Raw genomic sequence first — 19,998 nt, forward strand, 5'->3', positions numbered from 1 at the left:
TGTATATTTTTGTCTAGCATGATATCTATAACAGAGACTTGATAGAGTTTAAGATGAACTGTATTAAGGCATACGTCTTTCCCTAAGATGGCGATGATTTCGAAAATAACCAACAATTATTATTTTACAATTTTGTTTACGATACTTAGAATAGCAAACAAGCTAATGGCTGACCTGATGAAAAGTGATAACAATTGATATAGATATAAACAACGATATGGAAATCATAGAATACGATGGAATAGAACAGCTTATGGTAAATACTGAAATTATACATTGACACAAAAAGTTTTTTTTTTATTCAACAAAGAACAGCAAACAAGCTGACGGTCCACCTAATGAAAAATGGTAACCGTCGCAACAAACATAACACAGTATTGTGTTTCGCCCATGATACCCCCCATGCGTTGCCATTCCTGAGGACTTTAGTGTTATTTCTTTGCTCCCTGTAAATTCACTGCCAAAATCCTACCTTTCAAACCGAAACACACCCATACAAACACAACTGCTTCACGTTAGAAACACGAATAGGACAGAGGTGCCCAAGCGAACGACTTTTGTACAAAGTCTCCCTCTGGTCTGATGTTTATAGATATAAAAAAATATATATAAAAATTTAGGGCTGACTGAAATCAATATTTTAAATAATAGTTTACCCTTAAGCGATTGTGGTTGATCATGAAAAATGTCAATTTTTTTTAATTGACGATATCACTCATACATTGCCAGTCCTAAAGACTACGATGTTATGCCTTCGAATCCCGTAATTTTACTACTATATTATACCGTTCAAAGCTAAGCACAGTCATACAAACACAGTTAATTCACGACAGAAATACGGATGGGACTTAGCCATATAAGTAACTTTGTGCAAAGTTTTCCTCTGGTAAAATATTCCCAATGTTTACAAAACAACATGGTCAACTATAAACCACGGAACAGTGGGAAAAAAATATCTATGTGTTCTTTATTCTTTATTATACACAAAAGGTTATTGAAATAAAAAAAAAAAAACAAACATAATGGTACACAAAGGCGAACTTATCTCTAAAAGAGATTTCTTCTAGTAAACCCAATATGAGAAAAACTGACATTTTATTAGTAGTAACAATCATAAATATGTACCAATCGACTTAAATGTTATAGTTAAAAAATAAATAAATAAAATGTGTATGTATATGTATGGTTTGATAACCGTTCAGTGGATATGCTAGCGATAAAATTATGGCATGATAGTTTAAAATCTAATAAAACAGTGTATTACTTTAACACTAATTATTTATATACACGTACTTATAGTTAGTTAATTATAAAAATAATAAATAAAATACTGCTAGTAATCACCATCATCATATCAGCCATTAACCGTCCACTGCAGGGGGGAAAGGGATTGTTAGTAATGGGGTCTAATAGCCCCATTACTGGCAATATACCCTCTCATGTTGACCTCCACGCGGTTCCCCCTGGAAACCATCATGTTTAATTCTTGTCGAATTCATCATGGTGGGCCAACTAACCTGCATTCATTCTCACCTATCATCTTCCACTGGTGCCTCGTCAGTGTATACCAATAGCGCGGGCGGGGTTACCAATCCATTTTCACCCATTAAAAAAAACCGTCCACTGCTGAACACAGGCTTAGGATGATAGGTGAGAATAAAAGCAGATTAGTTTGCCTATTTTGACGAATTCAAGAATTAACCACGATGGTTTCCAGAGATAACTGTGTGGAGTTCCACCTAATAAAATATATTGCTAGCAATGAGGCTGCTAGATCCCATTACTAACTATCCTTTCCCCCCCCCCCCCCCCAAAGGGATCTGTTGGACCGCTACACCTAGTGATGTTTATTTGTAACTATTTATATACATGGATGGTTCTAAGTATACAAAGAAATCCTATGGCTGAATTAATCATTACATTCTTTCCGACATACAAATTACCAGCTACGAACATTTACCTATTCTAGTCAAATAAGTACATTACCGCCGGTTACAGGAGAAGCCAATCTCAGTTATTCAATAATAAGGACAATTTGCAAATAAATTGCCTTCCAATGAACATCGTTCCGTATTCAATTTGTAGATTTCGGTGGTGTTTTATCACTTATTTTGCGTACCTAGTATGTTATTTATCGCTTTTAGGTTTTTTTTTATTATTATTACCTTTTTATTAATATTCATTAGTTAATTAATTCGTTAGAGTTTTTTTTATATTTTTGGAAGTAAATAAATGATAAGAATCGATTGATGTTTGCAATATTGTAAAAGTTTTCGATGAGACATCAATACAAATAAAAAAAAGCTATTTACTAATTGATGATATACCTAATACAAAATGTATTTTTAAAACATTTCTTTTATTTATATCATTTTTTTTCTCGTTATTTTCCTCAATTTATTACCTTATATATTATTATAATTAAATTCATACTTTTAATAATAAATATTAATTTATTTTTATATTTATTTATTTAGTCTTTATTGACAACATTACCAAAAAAATGTTTTTGTACAAAAGACGAACTTTCTTTTATTATTTAATTTTATTCTATGTTAAATAACGTAATATTTAAGATTTTAGTCCGCGAAAAAACAGCTACGTATTTAATGTGACAATTAATGTAAATTCGATATACACAAAAATAATTATTAAACGAATATCTTGTAAGATACATATATAAGAAAAAATTCGTGTGGGTAACGTAAAAGACGACTGAAGGAGCTTAATAGTCGAGAGATAGACAGCGTCCCTCTTAAAACATCACCAAAGACTTCCTGCGCTTGTCAATCCGCTTACCAAGCGTTTCAACTATTGACAATACCCTCCTCATGGGGGGGAAAGGGGATTATTAGCAATAGAGTTTGACAGCCCCATTGCTAGCAATATACCTTATTAGATCGTCCCTCCACGTGGTTCCCCCTGGAAACCATCGTGAACAATTCGTGTTGAATTCGTCACGATGGGCCAACTGACCTGGTTTATCCTCACCTATCATCCTTCACTGGTGCCCCGCCAGCGTATCCTGATAGCGCAGGCGGGGTTACTATTCCATTATCACCCATTAAAAAAAATACCCTCCTTATAGGGAGTCCTGTGTTCAACAGTGGGCAGTTAACGGCTGGTATAATACCGTACACTGTAATTTTACATCTTAAAACTAAACCCATACATAAAGGAACGTTATTTCAATGCTAAAACACAACCGTGGAAGGACAATTGTATGGCTAAATTAATCATGAAAAGATTCATTAATATAGCTTAGTTTTTTGTCTGGAAAAACGTAAGTTTTTGTTTGCGTTTCTTATGCTTTCCCCGCCATTGTTGGAGAGTAAATCGGATAAAAAATTACATACAAAGTTGTTTGGATCATCCATCATGGGATACAGCAGCTTTATTTTCAACGTTAATTAACAACCAATGGCCGTAAATTTTTTTTTTCTGTGCATATGAATAGTCTGCATTGGTCGTTTATTATATTATTTTTGTTTTGTAACTTAAATAATAATGTTTTGTAACATAAATAATATAAAGAAATAATAGTAATATCACAATTACACCAACCATCTGGTAATATTATAAGAAACCAGGCAGCGTATGTCCTATGCTTAAAGTATATAAATAGAGCATCGAGCCTCAAAAACGGGTCAACTTTTTGACAGGTATTTCGTCATAGTCGTAGAATACTGACGGATCTTTATATGTAATATTTGTCAGATACGTCAGTATTCTACGACTATGACGAATTGTCAAATTAGTTGACTCGTTTTTTTTTTATCAGTATTGTATATATTTACGCAAAAAATTTACCTTGACGTATTATTTAACAAATAAAATGAGTGTTTGCGCATTGAAAAGATGCAAAAATTATAAAACAAAATAAATATAGAAGTTATAAAGGAATCACTCATAACTATTTACATATCACGCAAAATTGTACAGAAAAGTTTCTCCGTTTTACTCGAAGCATTTCTATGGAGACACTCTATCTATATAATCTAAGGTCTTAAACACTACATAGAGCATCCAGTCAATTAAAAAAATACATATCCTAAATTAGCCTAACCTTGAATCGAACTACTGCACCACAGAGATCATCAATGGAGAATAGTAAACAAGTTGATGGCCTATTTGATGGAAAGTGGTCATGTTTGCTGTAGCTTATATACATGAACAGCACCATAGATATCCTGTTAATATAATAAATGCGAAAATTTATAAAGCTAGATGGATGTTTGTTGCTCTTTCATGCAAAAACTACTGAACGGAATTAAATGAAATTTGGTTCACTGATAGGTTATATCCTAATTTAGCTAACATAGGATACGTTTTGTACTAATTCATAGACAAAACTGCAGGATATAGCTAGTCACAGAATATACTATAATATCCATGATATCCTGCTTGTATTACCATTCCTGAGGACTATTTTTCTTATACTTCCGTACCTCATTTTATTGTATACATTTAGGTAATATAAATGTATTTACTTTTTCAGATATGGCGACCAAAAAGCAACGTATCTACCCACGAAAAATGGATATTATCAAAACCAAATAAATGCAGCTAGCAATAACTATAAGGTAAAAAGTTCTCGTATATTTGTCTATATATATATATATATATATATTTAAGCTGTTTTCTTGTGACAGTTTACAATGTAGACATGTAATCAACAGTAGATTGGCAACTGTTTTTGAACTGTCCTGATAAGTCTATATTTATAAAGTCATTTATCCCAATTGACTATCAAAACTAAAATAATAAACTTCTAAGTCGAAAAAGTTAATATTTGGAACATAGATTTATTTTATAACACTAGCGGCCCGTCCCGGCGTACGTATGGACATTTTTTCATCATTTTAAAAAAGTGGTTATTGTGACATCGATAATTTCTTTAATATTGTAGAACATACTTTTGTTCTATCACTAAAAGTTTCCGCAGCGCACGCGACGAAAGATATTTTATAGCATTTTTTTACACCTTGAGTTACGTTACAAAAATTTCCCTTTAATTTAGATCCCTACTCTTTTTTAGCAATAAATATAGCCTATGTTACTCAGGGTGAATATAGCTTTCTAAAGGTGAAAGAATTTTTGAAATTGACAAAGTAGTTTTTGAGTTTATTCATTACAAACATACATACACACAAAAATACAAATCTTCCCTCTTTATAATTTATAATATTAGTGTAGGTAAATATCTGTTAAAATAAGATTTTTTTTTTATTTCTACTTTAAAAAAAACCACACCACACATACAAAGTCATGACCGATTGTTAATTTTCGTATAAATGAATGAAAGAATAAAAATTTTATTTCAATAAATTGTATCTATCTATTTTTATGTATGTATTTATTGTTACGTTATTGTATAAAAACAAAATTTACCTGAACGATTCATTAATGACCCCCAACAGAGAATAAGTCTCCGAAAAAATGACGTGGGTTACTATTATCACGTTGACAAGGAGGGTTGATGAAGGTTTTTATTTCGAATTTTTCTTCTCTTGCATCACTATTTTGCACTTTTAGATAGATAGATAGATAATTTATTTGCATTATTTTTTTTTTTTCATTTAAGAGTTTCCTCTTGTCGGTGCAACTAATTCATGCATCCAAGCCATATCCTTGATCTCCCTATACGACATGACACCTGCTATTTCTTTTATCTGTCCGATGTAGTTATTCCTCGGTCTTCTTCTTCCTCTTTTGCCCTCTATTTTTCCTTTTACAATGCTCTTAAAAAAAGCGTCATGTCGTATAAGGTGGCCCAGCATTTCGCCTCTTCTACTCTCTATTATTTTGCATTACTTACAGCACACAAATCACAACATATATAGATATACATAAAAAGCGAGATAACATAAATGATAAAAAAGAATACATAAAGCTAAATACAATTTTTCGTTTGTGCGTGTGCCATAACAATACAAAATGGTCACAACTCAGTTTATTGCTTCGCCCTCAAAAGAACAAAGCACTGATATTCTGTTGCGGCCAAAGGGAATAGGGTAACAATAAAACAATACTACCAGATTATCCATACAGTAAATAGATAGATAGATAGACAGTAAACAGACAGATATGACAGTCTATCTAGCAGACAAATGGAACATAGAGGTAACTTGCTGGAATGTCTAACTTTTCATTAAGAATCAATTAAGAATTTTTGTAAATTAATTTGGAAACTGGACTTAGTGGCGATCGTTCTCTTAATTCCCTCTTACGACGTCTTGTCAATAGATAGGACAGTTGTGATCAGGTCCTTAGGGGATGTTGCTAAGGGATACAAAGAGGGGGATGAAAGCGCCATTGCGTAATCTTATATGATGATATATAATTTTATATTGTATTTCACAAATATACGTATCGAAAATTGTTCAACAAATCCTGTTATGTTGGTGCAATAAAGTGTTAAATAAATAAATAAATAAAACGACTTCAATTGTGGCAAAACCAGTTGAATTTGGTTTAAAAACTAAATGACTGAACCGATTTTGATAAAACTTCTATGGGACCGATCTGTTAGTATGTCTTTTCAGATAAACAATAATTTTCCAAATCGGTTTGTACCTGACGGAGTTATGTACCTCATAACTCAAACATAATCTTGAATGGCATGACCAAAATTGAACCTGCCGCAAAACAGACATCGTAATGGGCGATGACCTTTTTTATCGTAAATGAATAAATGTATTTTAAGTGTCATTTTTTCACAGGTGTTCCATAAAATCCCGGCTTCTTCGATGATACTAAGTAATTATGATCCGTTCTACTCGCCTCTTCTCTCGCGACTAGACGGTATATTTGCTAGACTCGGTAAGTCCAATAATTTCACTATATGTTTTAACAAAACCTAATGAAGTAAATAAATACAAATAATTTGATGTAATAACAACTAACGCCAGTGTTTTATAGCCGCTCATAACTAAGGGTCCCGGGTAGTTACGAAACTAGTCGAGCATTCTCGACTAAAATACACTTAAGTTGTTATTGCATTAAAATATAGTGGATACTTACGAAATTTTACAATAAAACCATATAATAGTTTATTAACGTCCAAGTCAAAAATCGATTAATTAATCGAACGATTCGATTCGTTACTAATTTCATTTAGAAAGCGTTTCTGTGATAATTTCAAAGACACTTTATTAACTTTTCATTAAGTTCTATTGAAACGGACTATAATTAATAGTTTTTCTTGATATCTACTTAGTTCGCTTATGTTGATGCTGATATCAGCCGTTACTGTCCATTGATGAATATAGGCCTCGCCCATAAGGGGGATTTTGCCAGTAGCTGCCTCACTTGGCAGTCGGATTAGCAACCGCTGTACTTTTGCATGATATTTAAGGGGGGCACTGCTGCTCATGTCCTGACTATTAAGTTCTCTTTGTCGCCTCTTACGACACCCACGGGAAAGGAAGTGACATGAAGTCACTTACGGTATATTATATTTTAATCACACGGAAAAGCCGTAAGACTTATGGTTTGTTTCTTTTTTTAATATTTAGTCTTTTATAATTATTTTTTTATAACTTAGTTTTCTGTTTTTAATATAACATTGTATCTTGTACTTAATAAATAAATAAATCAATAAAAATTACTTAATATTACACAGACACAAAACCTGTCATTTTTTAACGTTCACGAAAACAAACTGTAGGTACTATAGCGTAGAATATGCTGTGACACCCGTAGCACTACTCACGAGCTGGCACTCTCCACACCCGAAAACTAAAATGTCTGTAGTTTCATTACCTCGTTTACTTATCATTTATTTCATTCACATGAAAATGTGGTAATCACAACCGTAGAAATACCAGTGGGACAGAGGTACCCAACCAGATGGCTTTTGTAAATTTTTCCTTTTTTTTATACAACTTAGAATGGCAATCAAGCTAACGGCCCACCTGATGGGAAGTGGTAATCGTCGCCTATAGATATGAGCAGTACCATGGACATAACAGAGTATACTGTTTCGCCCATGATACTCATGATGCCCATACGTTGCCATTCCTGAGGACTCAGGTGTTATTTCTCTGACACCCTTTAAACCGAAACACAGCCATGCAAACACAACTGCTTCTGTACCACATGAAAGACGATAACCAGACATATTCAATTTCCTATTTAGAAAATATGTAAGTCCAGTGACTTACATATTGACATATTTATTTATTATATCATCATCATGATATCAGTCTTGAATTGTCCACTGCTGAACATAAGCCTCCCTGGGGGAATTCTGCCCGTAGTTGCCACACTTGGCAAGCGGATTGGCTACCGCTTTAGAGATGTTTTAAGAAGGACGCTGCTGTCCATCCCTCGCCCTCCCTAAATCGCGTCACACGACAGTCACGAGAAAGAAAGGGATAGCCTATTCTATGCCGTTATTCATTATATTTATTATAATATAATGACATCAAAATAAAATCATTCATTTTACACTAACGGCAGTAATTTCGACTCAGCTATAATTAACTTATGAATGTAAACTACTGTAAGTTTTATATTTTTTTTGTAAACATTGCGAACTTCGAATCATAAATATGTAAGGGAATAAATTAATCATGAATTTAAAATTGTTAATTGTCATTAAAAATTAGTAAATTTCAAAAGGCATGTTTCAAAAGGGAACGAAACGTGTGACAGTGATGGATGACTGACGTTAAGTAAAGAGTGAAAGAGTTTACGAATATGATTGATGAGATGTGTGCGAGCGAGATATTAGATAAGTGTAGTTCTTAAGTGTAGTTATTCTATTCCGAAATCCTGAGTAATTATAAGAAGTACGAAGTAAGAGGGAGACTTTGTACAAGAGTCGATTGCTTGGGTACCTCGGTCCCATTCGTATTTCAACCGTAAAGCAGTTGTGTTTGCATGGCTGTGTTTCGGTTTGAAGGGTGGGATATGGCGTGAATTTACTGGGTACAGAGGAATAACACCTGAGTCCTCAGGAATGGCAAAGCATGGAGGTATCATGTGCGAAACAGTATACTCTGTTATGTCCATGGTACTGTTCATGTCTATAGGCGACGGTTACCACTTTTCATCAGGTGGGCTGTCAGCTTGTTTGCCATTCTAAGTTGTATAAAAAAAAAAGATAAAAAAATGGAGTTCCGAAAAATCTCGTTCTTCACTAACATATGTACATGTAAACCCTTTAGGAGATAAATTGTTTAGTAACTGTTCAATCTTCATAGAACGGCAACACTGAGAACCGTCGGGCGGTCTCGGAAATCGGACCCGGCAACACTAGTCGGCACTGTTCGCCACTTCATGTCACATCGACTTTTTTTATGGGTGAAAATGGTATGGTAACCCGGCCTGCGCTAACGGTATACGCTGGCGGAGCACCAGTGAAAAGTTATAGATGAGAATGAAAACAGGCCAGTTAGCCCATCATGATGAATTCATCAGGAATTAATCATGACAGTTTCCAGGGAGAACCGCGAGGAGGTCGACCTGGTTGGGTATATTGCTAGCAATGGGGATCTCAGTCTCCATTACTAACAATTAATTTTCCCCCACAACAGCGACGTTACCTTACGCGTGTTTTATTATACTATACTTTGTTTTAGTCAAATTCAAAGAACTACAAAGAGAATTATAACAGTTTTACAGTCCACAGTACAGTTTATCATTAAATCATCATCCTTTATTAGCAAAGTAAACAGTTTTTTTTTTTTTTTTCAAGAAGCCAAATTTAAAGTAAGTTTGTATGTAACTATAACAGTTCTATTTGTATTATACCATCATCTTCCTGACCTTATCTCAATTATCGATCGGCGTAATATGTTTTCCTCTTCCATTCATCTCTATTCCCAGTCGTTTCCGCATTCCCTTTTATTCTGGCCTTAGCGTCTTTCACACAATCAATCCATGTCATTTTAGGATCTCTACACAAGTGGCAGACGAATTCATCAATGGAATCGACATCTGTAGCTAGTCCGTGAGTTAAAATGAGATAGCAACGTCAGATGTCTCGTTCCAACTCGTGGATTCGCTAGAGATGTCGATTCTATCGATGAACCCGCTCGCCACGTGTTTAAAGGGCCAATCTTTTTCTGTCCTAATAGCGATCCACAAGAGGAAAGGAATTGTTAGTAATGAGGAGGTTAGTTCTCATTACAAGTAATATACTCTGTCAGGCCGACCTCCACGTGGATCCCTCTGGAAACTACCATGACTAATTCGTCACGATGGTCTAACTGACCTGCCTTTTTATCCTCACCAATCATCCTTCACTAGTACCCTGCCAGTGTATACCGATAGCGCAGGTGGGGTTACGATGTAATTATCATCCATTAAAAAAAAATAGCGTTCCACATACATACTTTATGCTTTTCTTTAAACGTCCTCTTCATCTCTGCGTATCACATGTCCATACCAAGACAAACAATTACTTCCAAACTTTTTATTATATAAAATACATAATTTTAAGCTATGATTATAGACACATATAGTAAACGCATCTCTGTGCATCTTCTACCGACTTTATCATGGGGAGTGTTCTAAGGAATTGTTCAGATTGATACCTGCTGTTGATTTTCACCACCATACAACCCGCCACAAACTAAAGTTTCATCCCAATCATCTGGACGAGTGGCGGTCTTCCACCGTGCGTTTTTCAAGGCACTTTCTTCCACGCACAACCATTCTTTGGAATCAACTTCCAGCAGCAGTATTTCCGAACCGATACGACAACATAACCTTCAAGAAAAGAGTATATTCCTTTTTAAAAGGCCGGCAGCACACCTGCAATGCCGCTGGTGTTGTGGGTGATATATATAGTCACTTACCATCAGGTGAGCCGCATGCTCGTTTGCCCCCTGTGTTGTAAAAAAAATGCATTTTATATGTATAATTTCGAGTCAAATATAAGTACACAAGAGATCCCTTGTTCACATATGAAAGAATAAATTGTTTGACTCATTTAATAAATGTAAAGCTTAAGAGGCCGAATCTAGGAAATTGTCACTTTGCGCTGAATTGTTTTATTTGATGGATGGTTCCGTTAAAAAGATTTTTTTATAAATTTCCTTATAAATTTATTAAGATAATCTGTTCAAGTTATTTATAAAGAAAATATTTATGAAGTATTTGTCGTATTATATTTGAGCCGAATAAATAAAGATTAGGAATTAATGATGGGGAAGGGAAACCGATGGGGTGGAAAGGTTGTTGAGTCGCTACGCCGTACGGGGAAACGCTGTATAGGACGAGCCCCCACTAGATAGAGTGATGACTACAAATGCATTGCAGGGAGTCAATATATCCCTTTCAGACCCAAGATTTTTTTTCTTTCACATTAAATATAGTTTCGTGTTTTGGAGCCAAGCCATCTTGCCGGCACGCACGAGACTACTGCACCACCTAACCGCTAAAATGATTTCTTATTGGCTGGTTTAGAATCTCACTATCATGTTATTTCAGCTTCGTGCGTAAAAATTAATTGCACGCGGTTTTAGAATTTTTTAAAGTTACAACTCACGCCCGTATCGTTCAGGTCTAAAAGGGATATGCAGGTGGCTCAGGACCGTTCCTTATAGCGGTCTACGGGGGAGGTCTATATTCAGCAATGGACAAATAATGGCTGAGATGACGATGATATTGAATGAATGAATGAAAAAATATTGTTTTACTCAAAATTACAGATTACGTAAGTTAATAATGGGCTCGATTCTAAAGCGCCATTCCTCTAAGCTTAATATTTTAATTCAATAATTTAGCGAAATTAATGTTTTATGGGCCATCATAAACTATAAAATTATAACAAATTTGACTTGAATCTTTTAGAAAATGAGTTCACATTGGTTCTCATTATGAAAAATTTCTATTTTATAAATAGATATAAAAAAATGGCGTTTCAAAGTCGACCTCAATATACATATGCACAAAAAAATTCTAATTACAAGAAGCAAGCAAAGCGAACAAATTATTATTTTAAGATCTGCTACTGGCAACCACCAATGTTTAGTAAACAAAACTCATTCTTTCATTCATCGTTCATTCATACATACATTCATTCTATCATTCATTCATATTTCATACCTGCGATTTCGTCCGCGTGACCGGAATATGTATACTAACCAGGACAAAAGTAGCTTCTACCCTTCTGCTTTTGTAAGATACATGTATATCAAATTTCATCAGATATATAGTTTTTAATCAATATATAACATAATATAAATTCATACATACAAACATATCTGTCACCAGAGGGAGACTTTGTACAAAAGTCGATTGCTTGGGTAATTATACCTCTGTCCCATTCGTGTTACAACCGTGAAGCAGTTGTGTTTGCATGGCTGTGTTTCGGTTTGAAGGATAGGATATGGCGTGGATTTACTGGGTACAGGAATTCCTGAGTTCTCAGGAATGGCAACGCATGGGGGGTATCATGGGCAAAACAGTATACTCTGTTATGTCCATGGTACTGCTCAGGTCTATAGGCGACAGTTACCACTTTACATCAGGTGGGCCGTCAACTTGTTTGCCATTCTAAGTTGTATAAAAAAAAAAGATTAATTAAGCCCTTAAGGCGCTAGAAATCAACAAACAAACAGATTCACTTTCACATTTATAATAAAATTATAGAAAACACCCAGATCAAAAACAGATATACCTACTCATAAATACTTGTAAAATATGTACTTTGCGGAGATTGAACCCGGAAATATAGTTAAACCGCTACATCACCAAGGTCATTAAAAATATTCAAGGTCATTAATAATAAAAATGAAATTATTATTCTCGATATTGATTTTGGAGAGTCCGACGGTTTTTAATCAGCTCGCTCGACTGAGTATTGAAGATTAATCTTTGGATTCCGTATAATGGCGGCAACTATTCATCAACGTCAACCACGACACGGCAATTTATTGACGCCGAGAAGCCTGTTAACATAATTTGGGAATCATGCTCAATCATGCAAATAGAATCCGATCTTGCTAATTACAGAGGTCCTTATTTTTCCCTCCATATTTTTTGAACACATAAAATGATCGTTTGACTTTCGGGACCAAATATTATAGTGCTAATACATTTTTTTTTATGCAACTTAGAATAGCAAACAAGCTGACAGCCCACCTGATAGGAAGTGGTAACCGTCGCCTATAGACATGAGCAGTACCATGGACATAACAGAGTATACTCTTTCGCCCACGATACCCCCATGCATGCGTTGCCATTCCTGAGGACTCAGGTGTTATTCCTCTGTACCCAGTAAATTCACGCCATATCCCACCCTTCAAACCGAAACACAGCCATGCAAACACAACTGTTTCACGGTTGAAACACGAATGGGACAGAGGTACCCAAGCAATCGACTTTTATACAAAGTCTCCCTCTGGTGAATATCACACATCAATACAATACCCCTCCCTCCCTATACATCCTAAACTCTAGGATACATAGGGCTTTGAAATATTTTAAATTTCTCTTAGGTCTAGGTACTACAGAATGAGGTTCTTTAAAAGGTCCGTAATAAGGTTTCTTAAGGGTTATTTTTATAGGTGATAATGAAATAGTAACCCCACCCGCGCTATCGGTATACACCGGCGGGGCACCAGTGAAGGATGATAGATGAGGATGAAGCAGGTCAGTTAGCCCATCGTAACGAATTCAACGAGAATTGTTCACGATGGTTTTCAGGGGGAACCACGCGGAAGTTGACCTGATAGGACATATTGCTAGCAATGGGGCTGTCAAACTCCATTGCTAACAATCCCTTCCCTCCAAATGGTTTCTTAAGGATTCGCAACACGCGTTTGACAGCCCTGGTAATGCAAGTGTCTATAAGTTACAGTAACTGAAGGCTATCAAACGGGCCATATACTTGGTTTCGTCATAGTAATTTATAAAAAAAAAAGCCTGTCTAAATTACTTGTTGGGTAATAATTATATGAAATTAATAGCATCGCTGTATCGGTCCCGATATAGAATAGGCCATCACTTCCTTTCCCGTGGGTGTCGTAAGAGGCGACTAAGAGAGGGCAAGGGATGGGCAGAAGCGTCTCTCTTAAAACGTCTCTAAAAGCCTTATTGCGCCTGTGAAGCGTGGCAACTACTGGCAAAACTTGTAAAAGGGAAAGCCTGTATTCAGCACTGGACAGTTAACGACTTATAATAATAAAATATGGAATTAGGCGTCAGGGGTGTCCGATTCTAGAACATGGGTATACGGGTATGCGACCCCGGCCGTCTAAACCGCTGCAGTGTCACAGTCCTTTCCGCGACTGCAGTATCCCTCCTCCCCTTTCCTATCCCACATAAGTCCCATATTCCTCTTATTTACCAATTTCCTTTACGCATTTCCAACGTTCCCTTCCTTTTTTCCTCGATCCTTTCCTCCATACCGTAGGTGACAGAAACCACCAACATATACATTCCCAAAAAAGGTTGACCTCAGGCGGACGGGCGGTCGTAAAACTATAAGCCACATCTTTTTGTAATATGGATAATAAATAGATTACGCGGACCCCAAATAATAATTGGGATAAGAGAAGGAAGATGATGATGGTATAGAGTTAATAGCAATATAGGGAGTCAGTGGATACAGGTGGTACCGTTTCTTACGTAGTCAACCGTCTAAAGAGATCTATTGGGGAGAAAGAGATTGTTAGCAATAGAGTTTGACAGCCCCATTGCTAGCAATATGCCTTATTAGATCGACCTCCACGTGGTTCCCCCTGAAAACCATCGTGAACAATTCTTGTTGAATTCGTCTCGATGGGCTAACTGACCTGCTTCATCCTCACCTATCATCCTTCACTGGTGCCCCGCCGGTGTATACCGATAGCGCGGGTGGGGTTACCATTCCATTATCATCTATTAAAAAAAAGGGGTCTATCAGCTCTACTAGCAGTCGACAGATAATAACTGAGATGATGATGATGATACGGAATTTATAGATTTGCAATTACCTCAAAAAGAACAAAATAACGGTATTCGATAACGCTTTACAGAATCTATTTAAAAACGTAATGAAATTACTTCTGGGTCAGTAACACGTATGTAATAACCCTAATGTTAAGTTACCGTAAACATTTACTACCAAACGGGATTCGTGATGGTTACCATCATTGTGGTATTAATAAAAGAATACACAATGCAGCAATATATTCGTATTGCTGCATTGTGTATATTATATATGTATATTATGTAAAATGCAAGAACTAACAAGATTTCTCTACTAGTAGAAATTAGGGCGATTAAAAACTTTACTCTTTATAAATTATAGAAATGGCTTCATATAACCCGCCAATGTAAACGTCTAATCTGTTAATAATACTCTTTTAGCACAAGAGACCTATTAAAATTAACGGATTATGCGAAGCAAATCCTGTTATAATGAATAAAAATGCAAAATGTTTTAAAAAATAATAAGATTTTCTATAGTTGGCAATGTCTACTATAACTCGATGTTTTTTTTTTTTATACAACTTAGAATGGCAAACAAGTTAACGACCAACCTGAAGGAAAGTGGTAATCGTCGCCTATAGACATGAACAGTACCATGGACATAACAAAGTATACTGTCTCGCCCATGATACCCCTCATGCGTTGCCATTCCTAAGGACTCAGGTGTTATTCCTCTGTACCCTATAAATTCACTGCCATATCACAACCTTCAAGTCGAAACACAGACATGCAGTTTGCATGGCTGTTTTTGCATGGCTGTTTTTGCATGGCTAATTTTGCATGGCGGTTGAAACATGAATGGGACAGAAGTGCCCAAGCAAACGACTTTTGTACAAAGTCCCCCTCTGATAAATATCCCCGTTATGCGGACGAAGTCGTGGCTAAAACTAAACATTCTACAATGAATGTATATTTATTTGCAGCCATTATAATAAATCTTGATACAGAGTACTAGATACAAGTGGTCATGATACTTTGTAATAATAATATCTAAATAATAAACCTATTTTAGGTTTGAGACTACTATGAACTATATTTAGCAACGACAGAGCTTCTCAAAGTTATTGCTTCACGTAACCCTATTAATCTTTCAAGACCACAGCCAACCCCTTAAAATATTGACAATGGATAGAACAAATAAAATATTTTATTAAAAAAAAATACGTAGAAAAGAGCAATAAATATTATTTTTATTATTTTAGTCAATTTAATGTGAAGGTTGTGCCTGTTTTCTGCACAAATAGTATTGATTCTTCAAAAAATATTGCTACCGCCGTTACGTAAATTTTATCGCATACACCTTACGATTAACTGGTGTACCCTAAGGACTACGCACACCCCACTTTGAGAAACCCTGGGTTCTAATAATAAATTGTATTACACGAAAAAGGATATTCTGTTCAATTAAAATTAATGGACAAGTGTTTATAAATTTATGCCTTTAGGATCAAAGTACAAGATCATCTATCTTGTATAATTATCTCAATCCAGCAATTCGATTCGATTCGATTAATCGCCACTAATCGACATACCATCCGGAGCGAGGGATCGTTAATTTGCAAATTGGTATTTCTTGCATGATCGAGCTCCACTAAAGGTTATCAGGCTCATAGCTAATGACAGTTTAGATAACATCTGAACACTAGTCGTAAACCTTTTTGTATAGCTTTTCCCCGCGACTTTGTCCGCATGATTGGGATATGTTCACTAACTTGGGTAATAAGTAATCTATACCCTTCTGTATAATTAAACAATAGGTTCAAAGGAAAATAACCATAACAAAAAAAAACTAAAGAAAACTACGAAAGCGACAAAGAGCAATATGACAATTATAAAAACAAAAAATATATAGAAATATTATAAAAATAAAATCCATAAAAGATCTAAGAAGTTTGCAAAAATACGTGTATTCCAAATTTCATAGTGGTAAAGCTATTAAGGCATTAAGAGATAATAAATACACAAACCAACTCACTATCATATTTACACTATTACTAAGAGTTATATTTTTTTACACTACTGAGGTAACAAACAAGCATACGGCCCACCTGATGGTAAGTGGTTACCACAGCCTATGAACACCTGCAATACCAGGGGTATTACGCACGCGTTGCCGACCCTGAAGAAACCTCTTTAGAAGAACTTCATGCTGTAGTGTCTTAGGAAAACCTCGGCAGAGAGCTCATTCCATAACCTAAGTGTCCCTGGGAGAAAACATCTCTGAAACCGCGTTGTAAGCGACAAAACGTGTAGTGAGCCATAAGTTTATTTTAAAAACTTAAAAATTTTAAACAACATTTAAAAAATATATCTAATTTGTCATTCAATATATCAATATCTGGCTACTGAGCAATCAGAGAATTGAGCAGAGGAATAACCTGATAAGTATATAGATGTTATTAGCTATATGATCCAAGCATAGAATGAACCGCCCTTTCCTTTCCCATGAGTGTCGTAAGAGGAGACTAACGGAACTTAATGACCGAGGCATGGGCAGCAGCGTCCCTCTTAAAACGTCACCAAAAGCCTAACTGCGGTTGTCAACTCCACTGCCAAGCGTAGCAGCTACTGGCAAAACATCCCTTATGGGAAAAGCCTAAGTTCAGTAATGGACAATTAAAGTCTGATATAATAATATAGATGTAATTATAAATAAAGAAAATACCATTATTTCCAGGTCTCGCCCCAACGGAGTCCATGGACGGTGGCATACAGATTGGGGCGCAGAGCTTGAGCGATGTGAAACTGGAGTCGTGTCGAGAACAGCTGATATGCCTAATGTACGCCAGTCCCGCCAAATATGCACCGTATAGCAACCTGATTTCGGCGCAGTTGAGCAGGTATGACTACAATTTTCAGGTATTTTACAATAAACTATGTATTTTTAATGGATGACGATAAAACGCCGTATGGTCCCAGTATAGATTAGGTCACACTTTCCTTTTCCGTGGGTGTCGTAAGAATCGATAAAGGAAGGGCGAGGGATGGGCAGCAGCGTCCCTCTTAAAACATCTCCATAGCCTAACTGCGGTTACCAATCTGCCTGCCAAGCGTGGCAACTACTGGCAAAACCGTCCCAAGGGGGAGGCTTATGTACAGCAGTAGGCAGTTAAAGGCTGATGATGATGATAAAATGGTAACCCTGCCTGTGCTGGTACAAGTGAGGATGAAAGCAAATCAGTTACCCCATCATAACGAATTTAAGAATTCACCACGACAGTTTCCAGAGGAAACTAGAAGGAGCATGAATGCCGATCTGATATGGTATATTGCTAACAATGGCGATGTTAGATCCCATTAGTAAAAATCTCTTCCGAGCCCTCCCCCACAGTGTACTAGTTGGCCCGTGCTATGCTTAAGAATAATTAGCTCATTTTGACATTAGGCTCACCGTTTTGAGGTATATGATGATACCATTATTATTCACTCATGGATCCTAAACCAAGGTCGTAGCTAGACCCAAGTTTAAGATAGGACAAAATACTTTTTAGTTGGGCAGAACGCAATTAAGTAATTTCTAAAAAGAAAATCTGTCTAATTTCCATCGGATCTTTTAAGGTAGTGTGTGCTCAGTGGCCCCCCTCCCCCCATAGCTACGGACTTACCCTCACCCTTATGTCATAACATCCACTGACGTCTACAGATTATAAAACTTTGTATCCACAATATTTCAAATTCCAACTATGAAATTGAAAAACTTTCCCAAAGAAATACAAATAGAGAAATATAAAAATGACTTCACGTTTCAATTCACAAAATAGAAAAACAGAAGGTTCTCAATTCGTATTTTTTTTTTATTTTGGAAAGGTTGAAATTCCCGGTTTTGTTGCTTTTATCAACCGACTTCACAAAAGGAGTCCTCAATGCGCTTGATTTTTTTATGTTTGTCACCTTATAACTTAAAGCTTCCCCCTGCCTTATACAATCAATTCATAGATCCTATGTGTTACCTTAACGATATCCCGCGGTTTAAGATATCTGTAGTCCCCTTACTCTGGATAAACCGTTCCCAATAGACTTATACGCATACTTGCCAACGAATCGCAGTTGCACATCAAGTGTTCCATGGATTCCGATTTCTCACCGCACAGCCTGCATAATGTGTCCTAAGTCCATCTTGTATGTATATACCTTACTGGCATATGCCCAGTTAGGGCACCCATAATGAGTCTTGCCTGTTGTCTGCCACCGCTGTAGATGAGTTTATCTCATCCATTCAGCATTGTCGTTTAAAAACTTTTTAGTATGCCTAAAACCTTTTAAAATAAAATTCTAAAAAATATATATACTTACTAATAACTGTATATTATAGTTCATAAAATTCCTTTTATATACATACATATATATATAGACATTTTTATGAATGCTCTTAGTCGTCTATTCTCTGACACCTTTGTCGAACTTTCATATCCGTACTTCTGTTGTAAAGCGAGCAAACATCAAACAATCGCTGTTATTGCGTGCTATTCGCATACCAGTTCTATACTGAAACATAGTACTTCATTTTATTTTCCACGAAATTGATTTTCCATTGAATGATTTGAAATATACAGGTCAACGAGTCTCAAAAAAACAAATCGCATGACCTTTAATAGGTATCCGTTAAATAATAACAAATAAAAGTTAAAAATAAAATATATTATTATATATATTTTTTTTCTCCTTTTTTTTTCCCATTGTTCTCCAATTTTCGTTCTGGGCCGAAGAATATCGGACTCTTTCGTACCGTATCAGCCATTACTGTCCAGTGCTAAACATAGGCCTCCCGGGGGAGAACCCCCATAACGGGAGTTTTGTAGCTGCTACGTTTGGCAGGAGAATTGGCAACCGCAGTTAGTCTTTGATGATGTTTTAAAAGGGACGCTGCTACCCATAATTTGACCATTAGGTTTCCTTAGTCGCTTCTTACGATATCCTCCCACATCCAGTAAGAGATGGCCCATTCTATGCAGGGACCACACGGCAATATATAATCGGCATTATTAATATTTATAAGATTTTATATTTCTTTACAACCAATTGTAACTAGCGACTCTGTTCATGTGGATTAGAATAAATTTATTTATT

At 35.8% G+C, this 19,998-nt stretch overlaps 1 protein-coding gene across 1 annotated transcript in view; it reads left to right on the plus strand.

The window, feature by feature from the left end:
- Nucleotides 1-19,998, plus strand: part of LOC113514410 (uncharacterized) — an 81,321-nt gene that overhangs the window by 59,021 nt on the left and 2,302 nt on the right. Inside the window, exons 5-7 of the mRNA XM_026898494.3 lie at nucleotides 4,499-4,583; nucleotides 6,723-6,822; nucleotides 17,609-17,771. Of these exons, the coding sequence (XP_026754295.2) occupies nucleotides 4,499-4,583; nucleotides 6,723-6,822; nucleotides 17,609-17,771 (348 nt within the window). The remainder of the gene's footprint in view (nucleotides 1-4,498; nucleotides 4,584-6,722; nucleotides 6,823-17,608; nucleotides 17,772-19,998) is intronic.

The sequence above is a fragment of the Galleria mellonella genome, unplaced genomic scaffold (assembly GCF_026898425.1).
Source record: "Galleria mellonella isolate WM207_F2 unplaced genomic scaffold, CSIRO_AGI_GalMel_v1 utg35, whole genome shotgun sequence".
In the NCBI taxonomy this organism is placed as follows: Eukaryota; Metazoa; Arthropoda; class Insecta; order Lepidoptera; family Pyralidae; genus Galleria; species Galleria mellonella.